The sequence below is a fragment of the Papio anubis genome, chromosome 7, assembly GCF_008728515.1.
Source record: "Papio anubis isolate 15944 chromosome 7, Panubis1.0, whole genome shotgun sequence".
Taxonomy (NCBI): domain Eukaryota; kingdom Metazoa; phylum Chordata; class Mammalia; order Primates; family Cercopithecidae; genus Papio; species Papio anubis.
In genome coordinates this window covers 39490734-39510915 of record NC_044982.1, presented here as the reverse complement: position 1 = coordinate 39510915, position 20182 = coordinate 39490734, and the positions used below count along the sequence as shown (strand labels likewise).

General features: G+C 37.4%; 1 protein-coding gene across 16 annotated transcripts in view; it reads left to right on the top strand.

The window, feature by feature from the left end:
* The window catches only part of GPHN (gephyrin), a 429045-nt gene that overhangs the window by 386498 nt on the left and 22365 nt on the right, over positions 1-20182 (top strand). For 14 of the 16 annotated variants that reach the window (XM_021941883.2, XM_031669113.1, XM_031669110.1 and 11 more), the window contains 2 exons: positions 4259-4346; positions 18939-19012. In XM_021941883.2, the coding sequence (XP_021797575.2) occupies positions 4259-4346; positions 18939-19012 (162 nt within the window). The remainder of the gene's footprint in view (positions 1-4258; positions 4347-18938; positions 19013-20182) is intronic. The other 2 variants (XR_004185388.1, XM_031669120.1) reach the window with 1 other exon arrangement.

The following is a 20182-nucleotide window of genomic DNA, read 5'->3' as shown; positions in this document are numbered from 1 at the left end:
TTGAGAGGCTGAGACAGGAGAATTGCTTGAACCCAGGAGGCAGAGGTTGCAGTGAGCTGAGATTGCGCCACTCCCCTCCAGCCTGGTCAACAAAGCAAGACTCCTCCATCTCAAAAAAAAAAAAAAAAGAGAGAGAGAGAGAGAGAGAGACTAGGTCTCACTACATCACCCAGGCTAGAATGCAGTGGCTATTCACAGACATGATAATAGCTCACTGCAGTCTTGAACTACAGGGCTCAAGCAGTCCTGTCACCTCAGCCTTCCAGGTAGCTGAGACTACAGGTGTGCCACTGCACTTGACCAGCATCCTCTCTTTCTGATGCTTTTGGACAAGAGTCCATTCTCATTAGACTCTTCCTTTTATGGTATATTACATGCCTTTAAAAAACTACACAATTATTCTGATTGGGCAGGGAGTAGAACAAGCATTTAATAAGAAGCCAGAGTTTGTAGTCCTGGCTCTGCCACTTACCGCTCTATCTACACTTTGCCTCTCTGAATATCACTTGCCTTTTCTTAAAATGAGCATAGTAATACCTATTCAGTCTAGCATACAGATTTGTTGAGAGATTATAGCATGCCACATAAATGAAGTTATAGATCCCCTGGCTATTGTCATACATTGGTACCTGTCTCTCTAGTAAGGCAGGGTGTCTGACCAAATCTCCAGACACCAGAAGCGTACAACAGAAAGGAGAGTAAGAGAGAGTGACAGAGGGGGATAGAGTATGGCAGGACCCAAATAACTGGCCCAGCAGTGATAATGGACAAGATGACATTTACAACTTTGAGATTCAATGATTTTATGAATGTACTACCCACAGAGTACAAAGTATCATTGAGCATATTCTTTGAAACATGATAAATTTCAGTTAGGATTTGGAACAAAATCCCTTTTAGTTGATTTCTGCAAATTAGAAAATTTCATGTTTTACAAAATAGGAAAAAAACATGTTTCCCAGATAATACGAAAATAATGAGTAAGGCTGGCACGGTGGCTCACACCTGTAATCCCAGCACTTTGGGAGGCCAAGGCAAGCCGATCACCTGAGGTCAGGAGTTCAAGACCAGCCTGGCCAATATGGTGAAACCCTGTCTCTACTAAAAATACAAAAATTAGCCGGGCATAGTGGCAGGCACCTGTATTCCCAGCTCCTTGGGAGGCTAAGGCAGGACAATCGCTTGAACCCGGGAGGCGGAGGTTGCAGTGAGCCGAGATCATGCCATTGTACTCCAGTCTGGGCGACAAGAGCAAGACTCCATCTCAAAAAAAAAAAAAAAAAGGTACGAAAAAGCATTGAAAAGTGCTTATTTGTAGTAATGATCTAGGCTGTCCCAGAACCTTTATCCTGCTATAAAGATAAATACCATGACGGTGTGCATCTCACTGCTGCTTTGTTTACAGTAGCTTTACAATAATTCTATAGAATCAACATGTTTTAAGTTATGTATTACAAGTTTTGTAAAATTAGCTAATATCTTTTTCTACTAACATAAAATTGTATTTGTTGATAGTATTCATTACCCAGTCAGCATTTTGAACCACATTCCATGTGATGCTGTGTTTGGGATGTTTTTTCCATTTATTCCATAGTAAATGAGAAACCATTGGCTTAGCATAATGATAATATGATCCAGCAAGGCAAGGAGCCCAGAACTCTGGGCTCCAGGAACCCATCACATCCATATTGTATAGTATTTCAATACAACAGAATAATTTGCTGTCTTTTTTCGTAAATCAAAATGAAAAGGATTGATGAGAAATCTGTTCAAAATACATAGGTCAAGAATACTTTTAAGTACACACATTATTCAAAATAATTCTGAGATGTTGGCCCAACTAGTTTAAGTTTGAAATTTATGTCGGGGATTTTTTTTTTAAGTCTGTCATGTTTTACACATAGATTCTACCTTCAGTTAGTACCTGGGCACTTTTTTGGCTGTATATGCAATGACTGACTGATGACTTAAAAGTTCTCTATATTGGTAGGCTGAACCTTATATGAGCCATTTTTCAAACTTTTACTTTTGGCCCTTCTCCTTGGGAGCTTGCTTCCCAGAGCCAGAGCTTGTGGACAGACCACAAGGAGAATTTTACCCAGACCCTGTAAGAGAACCTCATAGTAAAGGAAGCTATTCAGGTTGGAACCAGGCCCACCTTGCCATTTGGACCTTTCATATTTAGCTCTGTAAATGTATTTAAGTCCCAGTCTATGATTTTCTTGTGTGTTACTCATGAGTATTTTCCAGAATAAAAATCCCAAGCATGCTGTAGTTGAACTTTGCTAGTTTGTTAGGTATGTTTGTGTGATTGACTTGTTAGCATAGCAGCAGTAGAATGACAAATGACTTCCTTGAAAACCTAGTTTGTTCCAGGTACTATTCCAAGTGTTTTATATGTTTTAATAGGATATCTTTTAATCCTCATAACAACCCTATTATGGTTACTTTACAGATGAAAAACTAAGGCAAAGAGAAGTTAAGCAACTTGTGCATGGTTAAACATCTAGCAAGTAGTGGTGCTAGGATTTCCACTCAGGCAGTCTGACTCCAGAGTTCACATTCTTAATCTCTGTGCTATGCCACCTCCTGACTAGCTTATCTCTTATAGAGTCTGTGAAGGTTATGTCTCTGGTAGGTCTCAAGTTCTCCCTACCTCTGTTACACCTGAATAAAAATAGAAATTATATCCTAGTTACAAATCATGCTATCTTGAGTCACTAACTTTCCTTCTTCCTCTCTCATCAAATTAAGGTAAGGGGGCATGAATAAACGTCACTATCATGAGATATTTGTGAGAACATATGCTGTCTCGTTGAGAGATAATTTGGTTTCAAGTTAACAAAAACCTGCTGAAGCCAGCTCAAGCAAAGGAGATATTTATGTAAGGATACAAGGTTATCTCAGAGAACCCAAGAGCAAGAATACAGCTGGGCCTCAAGGAGGGGGACGAAAGGCAGGAAGCAGAAAATCAGAAGCCAGAGTCACTCCCTTTTCAGTTGTTCTCATTAGATGTCCATTGGGAAGAAAGGGAAAGGAAGAGTCAGGTGGTATAAATAGGTAAGAATTTTTCAGAAAACAAGGATATGGCTAGATATATACTCCTCAAAAAGTATCTTTTCTATACTGCATCAATTGAAGGGAAATGCCAATCACAGGTCACATTGCCCTGTAGATTCGTATGGATTTAAAGTGGTAACTAAACAATCCCTTTCAATTACTCCCAATTATCCTGTCCCTCCATAAGTCTTGATTCTTGGCATTTTGTTTATTCTCACTTGATCAGTCTCCGGTTAGGACTTTTCAACTGTTGTGACATCCAAAGATAAGACCCCTGTTTTCATCTCTTCTTCCCAGACCTTCGACCTGCACCATCAAAGAGCCTGTTGTACTTGCCTTTTCAAGTGACAATCAGGAACCTGCCTCGCTTCCATTCCTAATATTCATCCTGTATTCATACCCCATATAAGTAGTTCATCCCATCTCTGCTTTCCTTGTCCTTTTTCCCCTACCTTTTCTATTCCCAACGTTATGAATACCTACTGGCTTTTCCTATTTCTAGGGATCCTCCCTCCTCCATTTCCTATTAGATAAACTCCAAATTCATCAGCTTGAGGGTTCTTCAAAGTCATGTCCCATCCTACGTATCCCAGTCATTCCCACTCAAGTCCTTCACTCTAAGCAGGCTATTTTCCACAGTGACCTAGAAACAGCACAGGCTTAACCATTATTCCAAGCCTTTGCTAGTACAGATCCTCTTGCTTATGAAGCTCTTTCCCATTCTTTTCCTTTCCACCTCTCAGAGTCCAACTCATTTCTCAGGGCCTCACTTAAGACATTCCCTCTAAAGAGTCCTATGGGATCTTTCCAACACCTCAGGTAACCAATTGTCCTGGCTTGCTTTGGATTCCTAGGACATCTGACTTTAGTACTAAAACAGGAATATTCCTAGGCAAACCAGGATAGTTAGACATCCTCCAACATCTCATTGTCTCCTTTCATTATAGTGGCTTGTCAGAACAAAAAGCCCCGTGAAATCACCAGTAGCCACTACTTCAGCATGTACAAGGTCCTTTCTCCATAATAAGACTTAATGCTCCTGTTAGGCAGAGACCCGTTTGGTTCCCACTTCATACAGAATATAGTGCTGTACTCATGTTAATCCCTATTAGTGAATAAGGCGGTATAGTTTTAAGTTGGCACTATATCTAAAATCTTTTCCTTGTGTGTTAATTTCTTTGTCTTTATTTTTTTCCAGCCCAGATGACTTACTCAATGCCTTGAATGAGGGTATCAGTCGTGCTGATGTCATCATCACATCAGGGGGTGTATCCATGGGGGAAAAGGTATGAAAGATAGGGCCTGTAAAAATGTATCTGCTGTAATGTTCTTGCATATGGTGACTAACTGTGGTCTGGTAGGCATCTGATATTCATAACCAGGCTCCCAAAAAGCTGAAAATCCATGGGGCTTCAGAAATTACTGGTCTCTCTAAAAGGGATACAACGTTGGCAGGTTAGGGAGCTTACCCTCAGAAGCAACCTGGAGAATCCCACAACTTGCAGAATGATTTTTGCTATTCCCCTGGAAACTTCTGACCTGTTTCTCACTCTATCGCACTACATTAGGACATCCTTTATACATATTTACCACCAGGGTAAAGCTCTAAGATCCTTCCTTCTACTCAAATTTAAACATGACTCCCCAGGAGCCAACCAATTCACCCACCATATGTTCCAAATCTACCAAGAATGCTTAGCTCCCCTTCCCCACAAGGAAGAAAGGGAGGATTAGGCATTCCTTTGGCTCCTCTTTACAAAATAATAATAATAATAATAATAGTGAAAATATGGCAAGGCACATTGGCTTAAGCCTATAATTCCAATACTTTGGGAGGCTGAGGTGGGTAGGTTGCTTGAGCCCAGGAGTTCAGGACCACCTGGGCAACATGGTGAAACCCCATCTCTACAAAAAAATACAAAAATTAGCTGGGCATGGTGGCATGCGCCTGCAGTTCCAGCTACTTGGGTGCTGAAGTGGGAGGATCGCTTGAGCCTGGGTGGTCAAGGCTGCAGTGAGCCGAAATCACACCACTGCACTCCAGCCTGGGCAACACAGCAAGACCCTGTCTTAAAAAATAATAATAAATAAAATGATATATATATACACACACATATATATATACACACACACATTATTTTATAGCACTGTTTATTTGTAGATGGTATATACTTGTTCCTGTAAAGACTACAATTTGAATATTTCAGTAACACTAAGTTTACATTTCTTAATGAAATGTGTTAGCTTACGATGACTATTGGGTCCACTGAATAATGTTATAAAAGTAAAATATTCTTTATGAAATAACCAACCTTAATTTTTGGCTCAAAGATATTTCAGCATAAAATGTTTTGCCAGCTGATAATCCTTTTCCATGTTTTCTCTCACATTAATGACTGACCTGAAAAATTACAAAAATACCGTCATAGCAATTTTTACTAAAATTCATATTTTCTAAGAGTTTGATAATCCTTTTCCATGTTTTCTCTCACATTAATGACTGAACTGAAAAATTACAAAAATACCGTCATAGCAATTTTTACTAAAATTCATATTTTCTAAGAGTTTGATTTATTTTAAACTAGATCTTATATATATGATTGTTCTTGATCTCTGTCCTCTTGTAGCTATAAAACTGCCTAAATTTATAAACTGACTCTTTGGACAGTGAACTCTGGTGGCTCAGAGAACAAATGTTAGAACTTAGCAACCTGAACAGAAGAATACCTGCCTTCCATTCACAAACTTTAGTGTTAGAGCCTTTCAGAATAGCACTGCAGATGCTAAAAAGCTTGGAAGAAAAAAATCTCACATTACATCCAGGAGTGAAAGTGTTGAAGTGTGGGTAGGTGTTCTTATAGCAGACAAATTGCTGGATTAGTGTTCCCTCAAAGTCTCCCAGAGTCTTTAGCTCCAGGTAGAGCAAATTGCCGCAGAACTCTCCTGAGATCACAAAGGCTAGGGGCTGAGATCTGTACTGTAGCACAGCTGAAAGAAATAATTTTCAACGTGTCTGTTTTCATTACCGTCAAACTACCTGTGGTACTTTCAATATTACAAGAGCAAACCATGAAGTCAGGTCTATTTAAATGTTAAATTTGTTATTTCCAGGGCTTGTGTCTTGTATAATTTCTCTTAGTTTCTGATTAACCTAATTGTGGGTAATACCTATTTGGCAGAACTAACGTTTATCTTTTCTAGTACTTCTGGAGAGGTAACAAGCTTATAGCATATATAGGCTTGGCAATTGTGGCTCAGTTGTGGTAAGGACAGAACACTTCTCAACCTAACCTTCTCTATTAGTGCTAACAAAGATGTCAGTTATGCCAGGGATTTGCTCACCAGTAAACAAAGCCAATATAGTTAAACACATTGGTTTTATTTATTTTACTCTCTGTGTAATAAGATACTTATACTAAACCTTTAATTTACTAGGAAAGAAATTTTAGGAACTGGGCATCCCACAGTATTCCTTAGGAGCTGCTAATTGTCCCTTCCTACCTCCTTGAGTGGGAATGAGATGATAGAGGAACCAGGAAGAAAGAGATAAAACATAAATGCAGCAAATTCCTGCCAGCCAACAAGTTGTAATTCCAAAAAGAATTTAGGGTACCTCCATAGCAGAAAGAAAATAATAAAAAATAGAACATCTGCTTCAGCCCAAGAGCTAAGCCTGAAAACCAGTTACTAAAAAGACAGGGAAATCAAGGAAAAATTCAGAAGCATTATGTAGCAGGCATGAATATTAAGTGCTGAACCTTAGGTATGCAAGAAAAGTATTTAATTCCATTTAAATTGTACTCTAAGTGCCTATGTTACAAGACTGGTGGGAAATTTTATTAAGCCACAACTGGAGCTTACTATCTCCAAGAATTATGCCAAGGAACCTGAAGGTACTTAAGCAGCACCAAAGCATCAGGGAGACACACCTGGTCACTGGTCTGCACCGAATACATCTAGAGTATTCTTGTAGTACCATTAGGTCTCAAGTCTTTGCTCCTTTGGGCCATGCTAGGAGCACTAAGGTCAAGTAGAGGCTGGAAACCTCAGGGCAGCTAGCCTCCTTGGGTGTATTTCACAGCCATCCCTTCTAAAATCTGACCACTTCCCCAACATACTGCCTGCTAAACAGTGAGGAGGGGACCCTGCTGCTTGTTGGATTCATAGACTAGTACCTTCTTCCCAACCAAGGAAAAATGATTCTTCTGCAGTTACTTCCCTAAATATCTCTCCCCTCCTTTACCTCACCGTGCCCTACATACCCTTTTCAAAGAGTTTCATTTTTACAAAACACTGAAAGTTTGTTCAATAGTTAAACAGTATCTGCCTTTGCCATGAAAACTAAAGAATCATATGCATTACTATAAGTTTTCCTTGACTTACAGAATTATTAAATAACTCAAAGATAATGAAAGGTGGCAATAACCCAGAAGGATGCACTAAACTGGACACCAGTGACCTTTTTTGTTCATTTCTGAGTCTCTTAATTTTTGCTAGTAGTGTCTCCACCACCGCCTATGATCAAAGTAATCACAGAGATGATAACTGATCACAAAAAAGGCCGGTTTCATGAGGTTTGCCCAATTATTTAGCACTAAAAGTTAATTAACCATGTAGGCTCCTTGATTTGTTTTGTAAGTCTAGAGCCAGGCAGCCTTAGAATAGTTAAAAGTAATTGGCTGGGCACATTGGCTCATGCCTGTAATCCCAGCACTTTGGGAGCCCAAGGTGGGCAGATTGCTTGAGGCCAGGAGTTCAAGACCAGCCTGGCCAACATGGCAAAACCCCACCTCTACTGAAAATACAAAACTTAGCTGGGCATAGTAACACAAACCTGTAATCCCAGCTTCGTGGGAGGCTGAGGCACAAGAGCTGCTTGAACCTGGGAGGTGGAGGTTGCAGTGAGCCAAGATCGCATCACTGCACTCCAGCATGGGTGACAGAGGAAGACTCTGTCTCAAAAAACCAAACCAAACAAACAAACAAACAAACAAACTAATCAACAATATTCCAAACAAACACACAAAAAAATTTTCTTTTAATATTTCACTTAGTCCTACATCATTCTTGTTCTGCTAAATGTTGAGTTAGCAGTCTGCTTTCCTGAAGCCATCTGCTTCAGTACTATATAAAAGTTACCTAAGCTGTATCACCTCAAAAGCCTGTACTCAAGAGGTTATTGTTTGATATCTCAATATCAATGTTAAAGTGCCTATTACACTCCTTTTCCCTAATGTTCTGAATCTGTCTCTGTTTCGGGCATAAACTATTGACTATAGCTTGTAGCAGAGCCTTCAGGCAAGCATCAGAGTAAAACAGAAATTCTCTGTGGATGGCAAATACTTGAGAGCTGTGCTTAATTTACTTCTATAACCAATAATATCAGAATGGAAGATAAGTAACATTCTCTTTTGAGGTACATATGTAAGTATTTCACAGTAGAGTTTTTTTTCTGTTTTGAGGTTTTTGTTTTATTTTGTTTTTTGAGACAGAGTCTCACTCTGTCACCCAGGGGACAGTGCAGTAGTGCCATCATAGTTCACTGCAGCCTTGAATTCCTGGGCTCAAGCAATCCTCTTGCCTCGGCCTCCCAAAGTGCTGGGATTATAGGCGTGAACCACCATGCCAGCGTAGAAGTTTTTGATCAGTGTTTCCTCTGAGGGTAAAACAGCAAGGGCATTGTCAAATTACCAGGAACTTCCTGTAAAGCAAACAATTTCTGAAATATTTATATTAATAACAGTTTACCTATAAGAATCTAACCTAGGACAGACTGAGTATCTCTTCTCAGATATGGCAGCTCCTCTCATGAAACTTCAAACAAATCTAATTATTCCCAGCATTTCTTTGTATAAGATGAAAACAAATCTGGGATTTTCTAGAGGCCCTCTAGGAAATTTTTAAGATGAGTTTTGGTAAGAAGAGAATATTTTTTCCTAAATTTTTGTCTGATCTTTAAAAGGCAAAGTCAAAAGAGTTATTAAAAAAGGATGGGGCACTTGATGAAGACCTGAGAAACCATACTGGGTTACCTAATTTTTCAAAACAACAATAAAAGATTTGAAAATGAACATAGAAGGTAACATGATTGTAAATAACCTTGGCTCAGTTTATAAATGAGGAAACTTTGTTCTTCGCTTTTTTATTTCTTTAAATAAAGATAAAATAAACAGAAAACACAAAAAGGCAAATTACACAAAAAGAATAACCTGTAGTCCCAGCTACTTGGGAGGCTGAGGCAGGAGAATGGCATGAACCTGGGAGGCGGAGCTTGCAGTGAACCGAGATCGCACCACTGCACTCCAGCCCGGGCGAGAGAGAGCGAGACTCCATCTCAAAAAAAAAAAAAAAAAAAACGAAAAGAAGTTACTTATGTTAACATGAAATGGCTTTATTGTTGCTATTTTCAAATGAACCAAATTTTTTTTTATTTCTTAGTTTTAATTTCTAATATAGTAAATATCCATAGCTATAGCTCGCATAAACAAAAACTCTTAGGGATCCTTAATGAATTTTCATTTAAGAATATGTAAAGGGGTCTTGAGACCAAAAATTCTGAGAACTGGGCTTTAAGAAAAAAATATTATTTTTCCTTGAAAAACAAAAGAACACATATAGTTATACTTCTCTGTCATTATTGCTCCTTATATAATTGCAACTACCCATATTGATTATGATGTTTAAGAAAATAACTAATATCTATGTCATAGAGAAAACTAAGGAGCTTGAATAATTGAGAAATAATATGTAACCATTTTAGCAGTCTAGCAAAGCTCATAAACACAAAGAACACAACTTTCTACTGCCAGACACATCCCTTTTACACCTTAGGATAGCAAAGATGAATGAACACATTCATTAACATGACCCAAAGATACAACCTCTCCAGCAAAGTATGTTCACCTTAAAAAGTACATAGTTATTAACTATATAGTTTTAATTTCTATATAGTTAATAACTATATTCTTTTTAAAAAGTTAATAACTTAAAATGATGCTTAATAATAAATGCTCTAATATCCTATCTTAGAAATTAGGTATCTGATGATTTATTAATTCAATTTAATATCAGCTCAAGATTTTAAGTAAATAAAAATCTTAAATTATTTTGAAACTGACATACTATAAAACATAATAACTATTAACATTGTAAGGTTTTCAGAATAATTATTTGATTTTGTTGATCACAGTTTTATACTTTTTTATAATCTTAAATATTATATAGGAGGAATGTGAGCTTATTTGATAAATAAGCCTATAGAAGTTTAGGAAAAACCCAAGTGAAATAAAATGTATACTTGTGTTATACTTAAGATTGATGTAAATAAGAGAAAGAACATGGCTGGGGTTTTTTTATTATTGTTATTTAAGTTTGGGGTTTGTTCTTTTTTTTTCTTTGTTTATATGTATGTTTTGAGACAGGGTCTCAATATTTTGCTCAAGGTGGTCTCTAACTTCTGGGCTTAAGCGATAATCCTCCTGCCTCAGCCTCCCAAGTAGCTAGCATTATAGGTACACATCATCATACCTGGCTTTTGGCTTTTCTTAATAACTGGAATTATTAAGTTAGTCTCATTTGCTAAAGATTTATCCTAATTATATGAACTCATATTCTCAAAATTATAAGTAGAATATTTTCAGTGTAGCATATTTAAAATATTAAAATTAAAATTATTATCTAGGAATTTTAGAAATATTTTATATAAGCACCTATTGTCTCTCTAAGCTAATTAGAACAGGGCACCTTTAAGAGATAATATAATTTATGAATACCTTACAGAAATAGGAAGGAAGACACTTCATACCCACAAAATGAGATAAATGCTTTTCTGTATTACAGACACATGAACACACAGACAGATAAGAAACACAATAGCTTCAGTTCTACTTGCAAGTTCTACTTATAACTTGAGCTATAAGTCAAGAGTAAACACAGAACCATAAAAATTCATCAGTCCAGTAATAAAGAACTATTTTCTTTCCTAGAGGGCACAAAAATCTTAATTGATTTGGTCTCAGAATTGACAATAAGAGAAATAAACAAGAAAGACTAATAAGTCAGATTCTCTGTCTTCTCTTACCCAAAAAAAAAAATAGATGTGTATCATCCTTTTACAGAGATCACCAAATGATTAGACCGCAAAACCAAATCCCTAATCATTCCTGCCACAAGGGGCAATACCTTATTGGCTGTGTGCAGAAACAAAAACAGAACCGAAATGAATATGGAGGCCAAAATTGAGAAACCAAAAGTTACCAAAGTTACAGTTGTATTGCTGCTTGGAATTCACTGCAGGAACCAAGGAAAGATGTACCCTTCATTTGTTTGTTTTTGTTTTTGTTTTTTGGAGACATTGTCTCGTGCTGTCTCCCAGGCTGGAGCACAGTGGCATGATCTTGGTTCACTGCAACCTCCGCGTCCCAGCTTCAAGCAATTCTTATGCCTCAGCCTCCCAAGTAACTGGGATTACAGGCGCACGCCATCGCGCCTGGCTAATTTTTGTATTTTTAATAGAGATGCTGTTTCACCATGTGGGCCAAACTGGTCTTGAACTCCTGACCTCAAGTGATCTGCCTGCCTCAGCCTCCCAGAGTGCTGGGATTTCAGACTTGAGCCACCACGCCTGGCCTGTACCCAGGTTTAAGCCACTCATAAAGTGTACTTCTCTGCCAATGAAGTTTAACTGGCTGTGTCCAATGAATCAATGGAGCATCTCAGTGGAGCCTCTGGAATTTTTAAAGTTTAATTTTTTATAGATAAAATCATTAATCTTGATTTTGTCTCCTTTCTTGGTTTACTCACCATACCTCCTTTTTGTAAATAAATTCAGTTGTTTCATAAGTGTTCATAGTATGTACAACTTCTATATTCTACCTAGAAGTGATATTATTACCACTTCATATATAGTATAAGAATCTTACAATGATAATACTTCTGTTTTTCCCCTCTCAACATCTGTGCTACACTTGCCATAAATGTCATATTTACATATATTATTGAACCTTCACTATATCATTATGATTTTTCTTTAAATGATCAATTGCTTTTAGCAAATTTTATATGATATTTTAAAATCTTACATGTTTGCCTATGTAAAAAAATTATGAATCTCATAAATATATAAAATGAACATGTTTCCAAGATTTTCTTTAACTCAACAACGAGCAAATAAGTAAGATGTTATGAACTATTCAAAGGAGAATTCAAAGAACACACCCATTTCAGCATTCTTGATTACCCAGATAATCAGGTCATCAAGAATGCTGAAATAATTTGCTAATAGATGCAAAACGGATCTGTACCCACCACAGAATAATCAATTACATCTCCACTGGGCAGAATTCATTTACATTTCTTTGGGTAAAAATTATGTTCACTGGCAGGGCGCGGTGGCTCACGCCTGTAATCCCAGCACTTTGGTAGGCCGAGGTGGGTGGATCACGAGGTCAGGAGATCAAGACCAGCCTGGCCAACATGGGGAAACCCCATCTCTACTAAAAATACAAAAATTAGCTGGGTGTGGTGGTGTGCGCCTGTCATCCCAGCTACTCAAGAGGCTGAGGCAGGAGAATCAGGGAGTCAGAGGTTGCACTGAGCCTAGATTGTGCCATTGCACTCCAGCCCGGTGACAGAGCGAGACTCCGTGTGAAAAAAAAAAAAAAGTGTTCACTGTCTTAGCTTAAGCTGCTATTTAGAAAATACGAAAGTCCAGGTGTGGTGGCTCACGCCTGTAATCCCAGCACTTTGAGAGGCCAAGGTGGGCAGATCACTTAAGCTCTGGAGTTCTAGACCAGCCCAAGCAACATGGTAAAACCCCCTCTCTACAAAAACTATAAAAATTAGCTAGGCATAGTGGTGCTTGCCTGTAGTCCCAGCTAGTCAGGAATCTGAGGTGGGAGGTCAAGGCTGCAGTGAGCTGTGTTCACACCACTGCACTCCAGTCTAGGCAACAAAATGAGACCCTGTCTCAAAATAACAAAAAATACCATAAAATGGGTGGCTTAAACATTTATTTATCATAGTTCCGAAGGTTGGGAAATCTAAGATCAGGGTGACAGCATGGATGGGTTCTGGTGAGGGCCCTCTTCCAGGCTGCAGATAGCTGACTTCTCCTTTTACGCTCACATGGCAGAAAGAAAGCTAGCTAACTCTCTGGCCTCTTCTTATAATGGCATTAATTCTACTCATGAGAACTCCACCCTTATTACCTAATTACTTCCCAGAGCCCCCACCATCACACTGGGATTGGAGTTTCAACATCAAATTTGAGGGTGGGGAGAGACATATTCAGTCCATTGCATTTACCATCAGTTTTACTCCGTTTCATTGCTGTAAAATAGCCGAAAAACACAACCAGAAAGTGGGTGTTGCACTGGACACCCAGTATTCTTTTCTGCCCATTTCAAAGTCTTGCACAATTTTTCTGATCACTGGTGTTTCTCCTTACCTCAGTTGAGAAAGAGACTTATTCCTTCATCCATTCATTTTTCTTCTTCTCATCTGACTCTGGGGTTCAGAATATCAGACAAAGATCCTTGCTGCTTCAATAGGTAAACAAAAATGTAAGAACAATGATTATTCTCAGCCTTTATCACTATGTCTGGTACCAGTTTTCTGTCTGTCACAGGAGCATGAAGCCCTCCTTCATGTTCAAAAAGAATGAAAAGGGCTATTTTTAAAAACAATTTTTGCAAGAAAAATAAAATACTTTCATTCATTTAGCAAACACATAAGCATCAGCTTTCCAAACTCTGCATCATAACCTTCAAGGCCCTGCAACTCTGGCTTCTGCTTATCTCTTCAAACTCAGCTTATACCTCTCTCCTACTCATTCACTACCATCCATTGCCTTTTCAGTTCTATGCACGCTTTGCCACTTTGGAAGCTTTCATTTGTATGTCCCTTTCTCTGGAATTCTCTTCCCTCCACAATTCACATGCGTGAATCCTTCTTATCCTTCAAGGCTTAGCTAATATATCACTACCTCTTCTAAAATGAACTTTCCTGTTCTCCACACCCTCATCATTTTCTATCCCAGCACCTGCTTATTTCCTTCATAGCATGTACCACAAATTGTAATTATTTTATTTGTTGGTTTACTTGTTTTTGGCTATTTCTCTCCAGTAAAATATAACAGGATATCTTCGTGTCAGGGACTATGTCTTTCTTCTTTACCATTAAATGCCTAGCACATATGGAATTCCTAATACGTAATAGGCACTCAGAAATGTTTGGTGCACTAACAAATGAATGAGTGAAAGGTGTATGCTCTTCATTAAGGATTCATGATATAGATAGAGATATAAAAGACAAGGTTCCTGTTCTCAAGAACTTTATAGTTTAACAAAGGATACGTATCAGCTATCAAAGCAGTTGCTCTATAACCTAAGTGCATAATGTTAGAAGCATTTAGTGCTATCAGAGCATATAAGAAAGATCTGAAGATTTCTGCTTCTGTTATGATAGAATAGCATATTTGGACCAATCCTCCCACCAAGAACATCTATAAAAACTATATAAATTTTTTTTGAAGAAAAGAAAAAGCAGATGTCTGAAGAGAATAACCAAGACAGCCAGGATTCCAGGCACTAAGATCCCAGAGAAAAGTGAACCACAGAGAAGTAAAACTGGAATTCTTCACCATATTTTTCCTCAAAGCATTTACTAATTCCTAAGCCAGGAATGAGGTGGGGTGAGAGCTCTAATAGTACAGGAGGCAAAGAAGCCAAGCATAAAAAAAAATAGCGAGGAAGCTAATGAAATAAGCAGGATTTTAATCAGTCTTATGAGTTCAGGACCTGTTATAGAGAAGGAGCCCTGGTAAATATCTCAGGCTTTCAGTTTAAACCCTTGAAGGGCTATGCTTTAGGAATAAAGACAAACTGGAGATCAACTAGCCATCACAGGGACTGAAATCCAGCATCAAACTATCTCAATCCCTGATTAGATGAAGACAATTTGAGTTTTCCTTAACTGCCAGAAGACCTGAAATTCTTTTTGGAGGAATATATCATTGTCCAAAGCCTTTTCATCTTTTTCATACCTAATATTTGGGCTTCCATTTGAAAAGTTACCAGACCTGTCAGAGATAGAGCAAAATGACTAAAAATTAAGATAGGAAACAATTGATAAACTAGACCTAAAAATGATGCTGATATTTATATTGTCTCACATGGACTTTAAATAACCATTATATGTTTAAGAAAAAGTGATGACAAAATGGGAAATTTCACTAGAAAACTGGAATCTATTCGTAAGAATCAAATAGAAATTTTAAAAAAGGGATAGAAAATTTAGAAATGAGCATAAAAGACACATGGGATATGGTGAAAGGTCAAACATATATGTAGATGAAGTCTAAGAAGGAGAGGGGAGACAGAGTGAGCAAAAACAGTATTTAAAATATTGGCAGAGAGTCTTCCAAAATCAATAAAAGACATCAAGCCAGAAATTCTAGGAGCTCTACTAATCTCGAGCCAGATAAATGAAAGAAACCATACCTAGGTAATCAGCAAAACTACTGAAAACCAAAGACAGAAAATTTTACCATAAGGACGCATTGCCTTCAAAGGAGCAACAATAAAACTAACAAATGATTGAAATGAAAATGATGGAACCCAGAAAACAATGGACTGGGATTTGTAAAGTGCAGGAAAAAAATACTGCCAATAGGGAACTCTATAGTCATCAAAAATTTATTTCAAAAATGAAGGTGGAATAAAGACAGTTTCAGCCAAACAGAAACTGTACGGACCTAGACTAAATAGAGTTTTTAAGGTAGAAGGATTATGGAAGCATGGAAATGCAGAAAGGACTAAAGAGGGTTAACATGTCAGCAAATGTAAATAAGTGTTGATTGTGTAAAATAATAATGCCTTGTGAGGCTTAAAATATAAATAAATACTATACAGTGAATATATAAATATCAAGTATATATTGTCAACATAGTATATGTAGAAAATATACAACATAGTATATGTAGAAAATATATACAATAAATACATATACTTAAAATGTAAACATATACATGCACATATGTATATGCTTAAAATGCATGTAAAATATATACACACAACAACATAAAAGGTAGAAAGGCATAAATTGAGTTGATACATTTTAAGGTTCTTGTATTGTCTGGGAAGTGATTTTTAAAAACCCAATTATGAGTAGACTGTAATAAGTCAAGGATGCATATTATAATCTCTAAAACAACTACTAAAATAATAATATAAGAATATGTAACTAACAAGCTAATAGAGGGGAAAGAATATTAAATAAAAAATATTTTATGAATCCTAAGGGACGTATAGAAGAAGAAAGAAGGAAACAAAAGCAGAAGTGACAAATGGTACAGTGATAGTTTTATACCCAAATATAGCAGTAATCATACTACATGTAGGCCAGGTGTGGTGGCTCATGCCTGTAATCCCAGCACTTCAGGAGGCTGAGTTAGACTGATCATGTGAGGCCAGGAGTTCGAGACCAGCCTGACCAATGTGATGAAACCTCGTCTGTATACAAAAATTAGTTGGATGTGGTAGAATGTGCCTGTAGTCCCAGCTACTCAGGAGGCTGAGGCATGCAATCGTTTGAACCCAGGAGATGGAGGTTGCAGTGAACCGAGATTGCGCCACTGCACTCCAGCCTGGGTGACAGAGCAAGACTCTGTCTCAAAAAAAGAAAAAAAAGAAAAAAAAAAAGAAAAGAAAAATTATACTAAATGTAAATAGACTGAATCCTTCAGTTAAAAATTGTCATTCTGGATTTTTTTAAAAATAGCTAATCATATACTGCTTATAAAGACATAGAAAACTGAAAGTAAAAGATTTGAAAAAGTTATAGTGTAGCTATATTGATAACAGAGAGACTTCTTTTTCTTTTCTTATAATACATTTTCATGTAGAGCAAATAGAGAAAATTAAGGTAAAAAGGATTACTAGATATTAGGAGGGACATTTTATTATTTTAAATGAGTTAATTCATCAAGAATATGTAAGTAACATTTACAAATTTATTATATCTAATAATATAACCTCAAAATGAAAAATATGTTAGTTAATTAATAATCAGTATTTCATCTAGTCCCCCAGTCTTTGGAGTTCAGAGGAGGCTGAGAAGATGACTGAGACTAAGATGAAGGTGGGATAGACAGTGGGGTAGAAAGAGTATTCAAGGCAGAAAGAAGAACATTTTCAAAGACTAGAGGCAAGAGCTTGAAAAACCGACCAGATGTGTTTGTTCACGTCTGTAATTCCAACACTTTGGGAGGCCAAGGCGGGTGGATCTCTTGAGGCCAGGAGTTCAACACTAGGCTGGCCAACATGTTGAAATGCTGTCTCTCCTAAAAATACAAAAATTAGCCAGGCATGGTGGCATGCACCTATAATCCCATCCAGCTACTTGGGAGGCTGAGGGACAAGAATTGCCTGAACCTGGGAGGCGAAGGTCGCAGTGAGCCGAGATCATGCCACTGCACTCCAGCCTAGGTGACAGAGTGAGACCCTGTCTCAAGAAGAAGAGAGAACGAGAGAGAGAGAGAGTGGCGGGGGCGGGGGAGGGGGGCGGGGCAGGGGAGAAGGAAGGAAGGAAGGAGTCTTGCTAGAATGTAGACGCAGAGAAAGATTGATACAGAGGAATGTGGCCGGGTGAGATGGATGAGAACAATGACTAGGGGACTAGAAAATATAGGAATCTTTGATATTTAAAAGATGATATGGCTGGGTGCAGTGGTTCATGCCTGTAATCCCAGCACTTTGGGAGGCCGAGACAGGTGGATCACCTGAGGTCAGGAGTTTGACACAAGCCTGGCCAACCTGGTGAAACCCTGTCTCTACTAAAAATACAAAAATTAGTTGGGCGTGCTGGTGCGTGCCTGTAATTCATTCTCCCCACAGGAGGAGGGTGGCACTATTGGCAAGGAGTGAGATGATGTTGGTTGAGGCTGTGGAGATAGAAGGGAACACATGTTTACAAATAAAAGTACCTCATAGCTTGTGAAATATTTAAAATGTAGGCAGGTTACTGGACTCACTTTTAGATTAGTAAACCAAAAAATTTAGTAATAGACCTAGCTAGGTTTGTATTATTTAAGAGAAATGTTAAGGACTGCAATTTTTTTCTTTCTGTCTACAACACCAGCTGCAGAGCGGTGTTATATATCATTTCCAAAGATCAGATTTGGGAATCTGTGGGTTGGTCATAGCCACAGGTTAGTTTTGTTTTTAATACTAGAATATAAAGTTGGAGTAGTTAAACTCCCTTGACTTTCTGTTTTAGAGTTCCCTTCCTGTTTTTCATTTTAGTTGAGTTATTTAGATTTAACAAATCTAAATAATCTGTGGGCATATGTTCAAGTCTGTGGACATATGTTCAAGTCTCTCTTCAAGGAATGTATATGGCTTTAAGATCATTAAGCAGAATGGTGTAGGATACATACATGTAGGTTGCTTGCCCAGGCACAACTTAAGACATATTTGTTAACATCCTTCCTCAGACATAAAATTCTATCTTAGAAGAGAAACAACCCACCAGCTAGTGATGTTATACATTAATGTAGTTGTTTTGTTTTTATCTAACTTTTCCTACTAGAATGTACTTTCTATGAGGACAGGGACGTTGTCTCTTTTGTTCAAGGCTGTATGCCCCCGCACATAGATTGGTACTCATCATATACCAAGTGTTAAGCGACTATTTATTGAATGAATAAATGGATAAATGAGGAATGAAGGAATATTGTGTTACGCAAATCAACTTCATTAAAATAAGAAAGATGTTTCTTTTCATTTCAATCTTATAAATTAATTTAATGTTCATTTAAAGTGTTGAAAGTCTAATATTAAAATGTTTGAAAGTAAAGTGATTATTTTTAATGTTTGCAGGACTATCTCAAGCAGGTGCTGGACATTGATCTTCATGCTCAGATCCATTTTGGCAGGGTTTTTATGAAACCAGGGTATGAAAATAATCTTGTTATCTCATATATGGGGTTGGTTTGGCTTGCTTTAACTAACAAACTTTTAAATGCCTTCTTTTTACGTTTCCTATTATGAATTAACTATTCCAAAAAAAAAGAAATATAGTATTAGGATCCTTTGCACAAGTGCAGGTCCTAATGAAATAGGAATTCATCTTCCTTATGAGTCACTGAGTTTGGCATGAACAAAACACAGCAACTTTCCAAACTTTTTCTCCTTTTTATTCTCATCCCTAGTTCCTTCTTCCTCTTTCTCTTTTTGCCCAAACTGCTTCTTTCTCTCTTTTTAAAAATAATTAATATGAGAACTCTCAAATATACCCAAAAGTAGGGAACAAACCCCCACCCCATGTACCCATCACCCAGCTTCAGTAACTATCAACATTTTTCTGTAATTGTTTTATCAATACCCCCACCCCACCCTGCGTTTTAGTGGGGAGAGAGGACTGGATTGTTTAAAAGCAAATTCTAGACATGTCATTTTGATATACATTTGAAATAATAATACTAACAACAGTATTCTCTTACCTAACCACAATGGTATTATCTCATCTAACAAAATAAATAATACTTTAATATCATCTAATACCCTGATCATATTCAAATTTCTCCCACATATCAAGAAAAAGAATGCCTTTTTATAATTGTTTTGTTTGATAAGGATTGCGTTAAGGTCCACTCAGTGTATTTGTTTAAGTCTCTATTAAATGAGAACATTTTCTGCCCCCACCCTTTTTGTTTTTGTTGTGCCATTGACTTGCTAGAGAAAATGGATCATGTGTACTGATGAATGGATTTGGCTGATTACTTCCTTAGGTTATGTTCCTCTGTCTCTGATGTATGCTATAGATTGAAAGATACAAAGGCTTGATTAAATTCAGGTTTAATTTGTTTTTTTCCTTTGCAAGAATGTTTTGTTAAGTTGACTGTCACACTGCTTCCTTCTGGTCCCCAAGAGGAAAGAAAAATAACTAAGAAAAATAACCATGAATTTGCACATCTCTTAAAAATTAATAACACCTAAAGAAGGGCTGATGGAGGTCCTGAAATCAGTTATAAATCCTCAAAGGTTGCCAAACGTTGGTGTTAGTGAAAGATATGGCCATATCTTTAAGAAATAGTTTAGACCTTTGCTACTCTATGAACCTA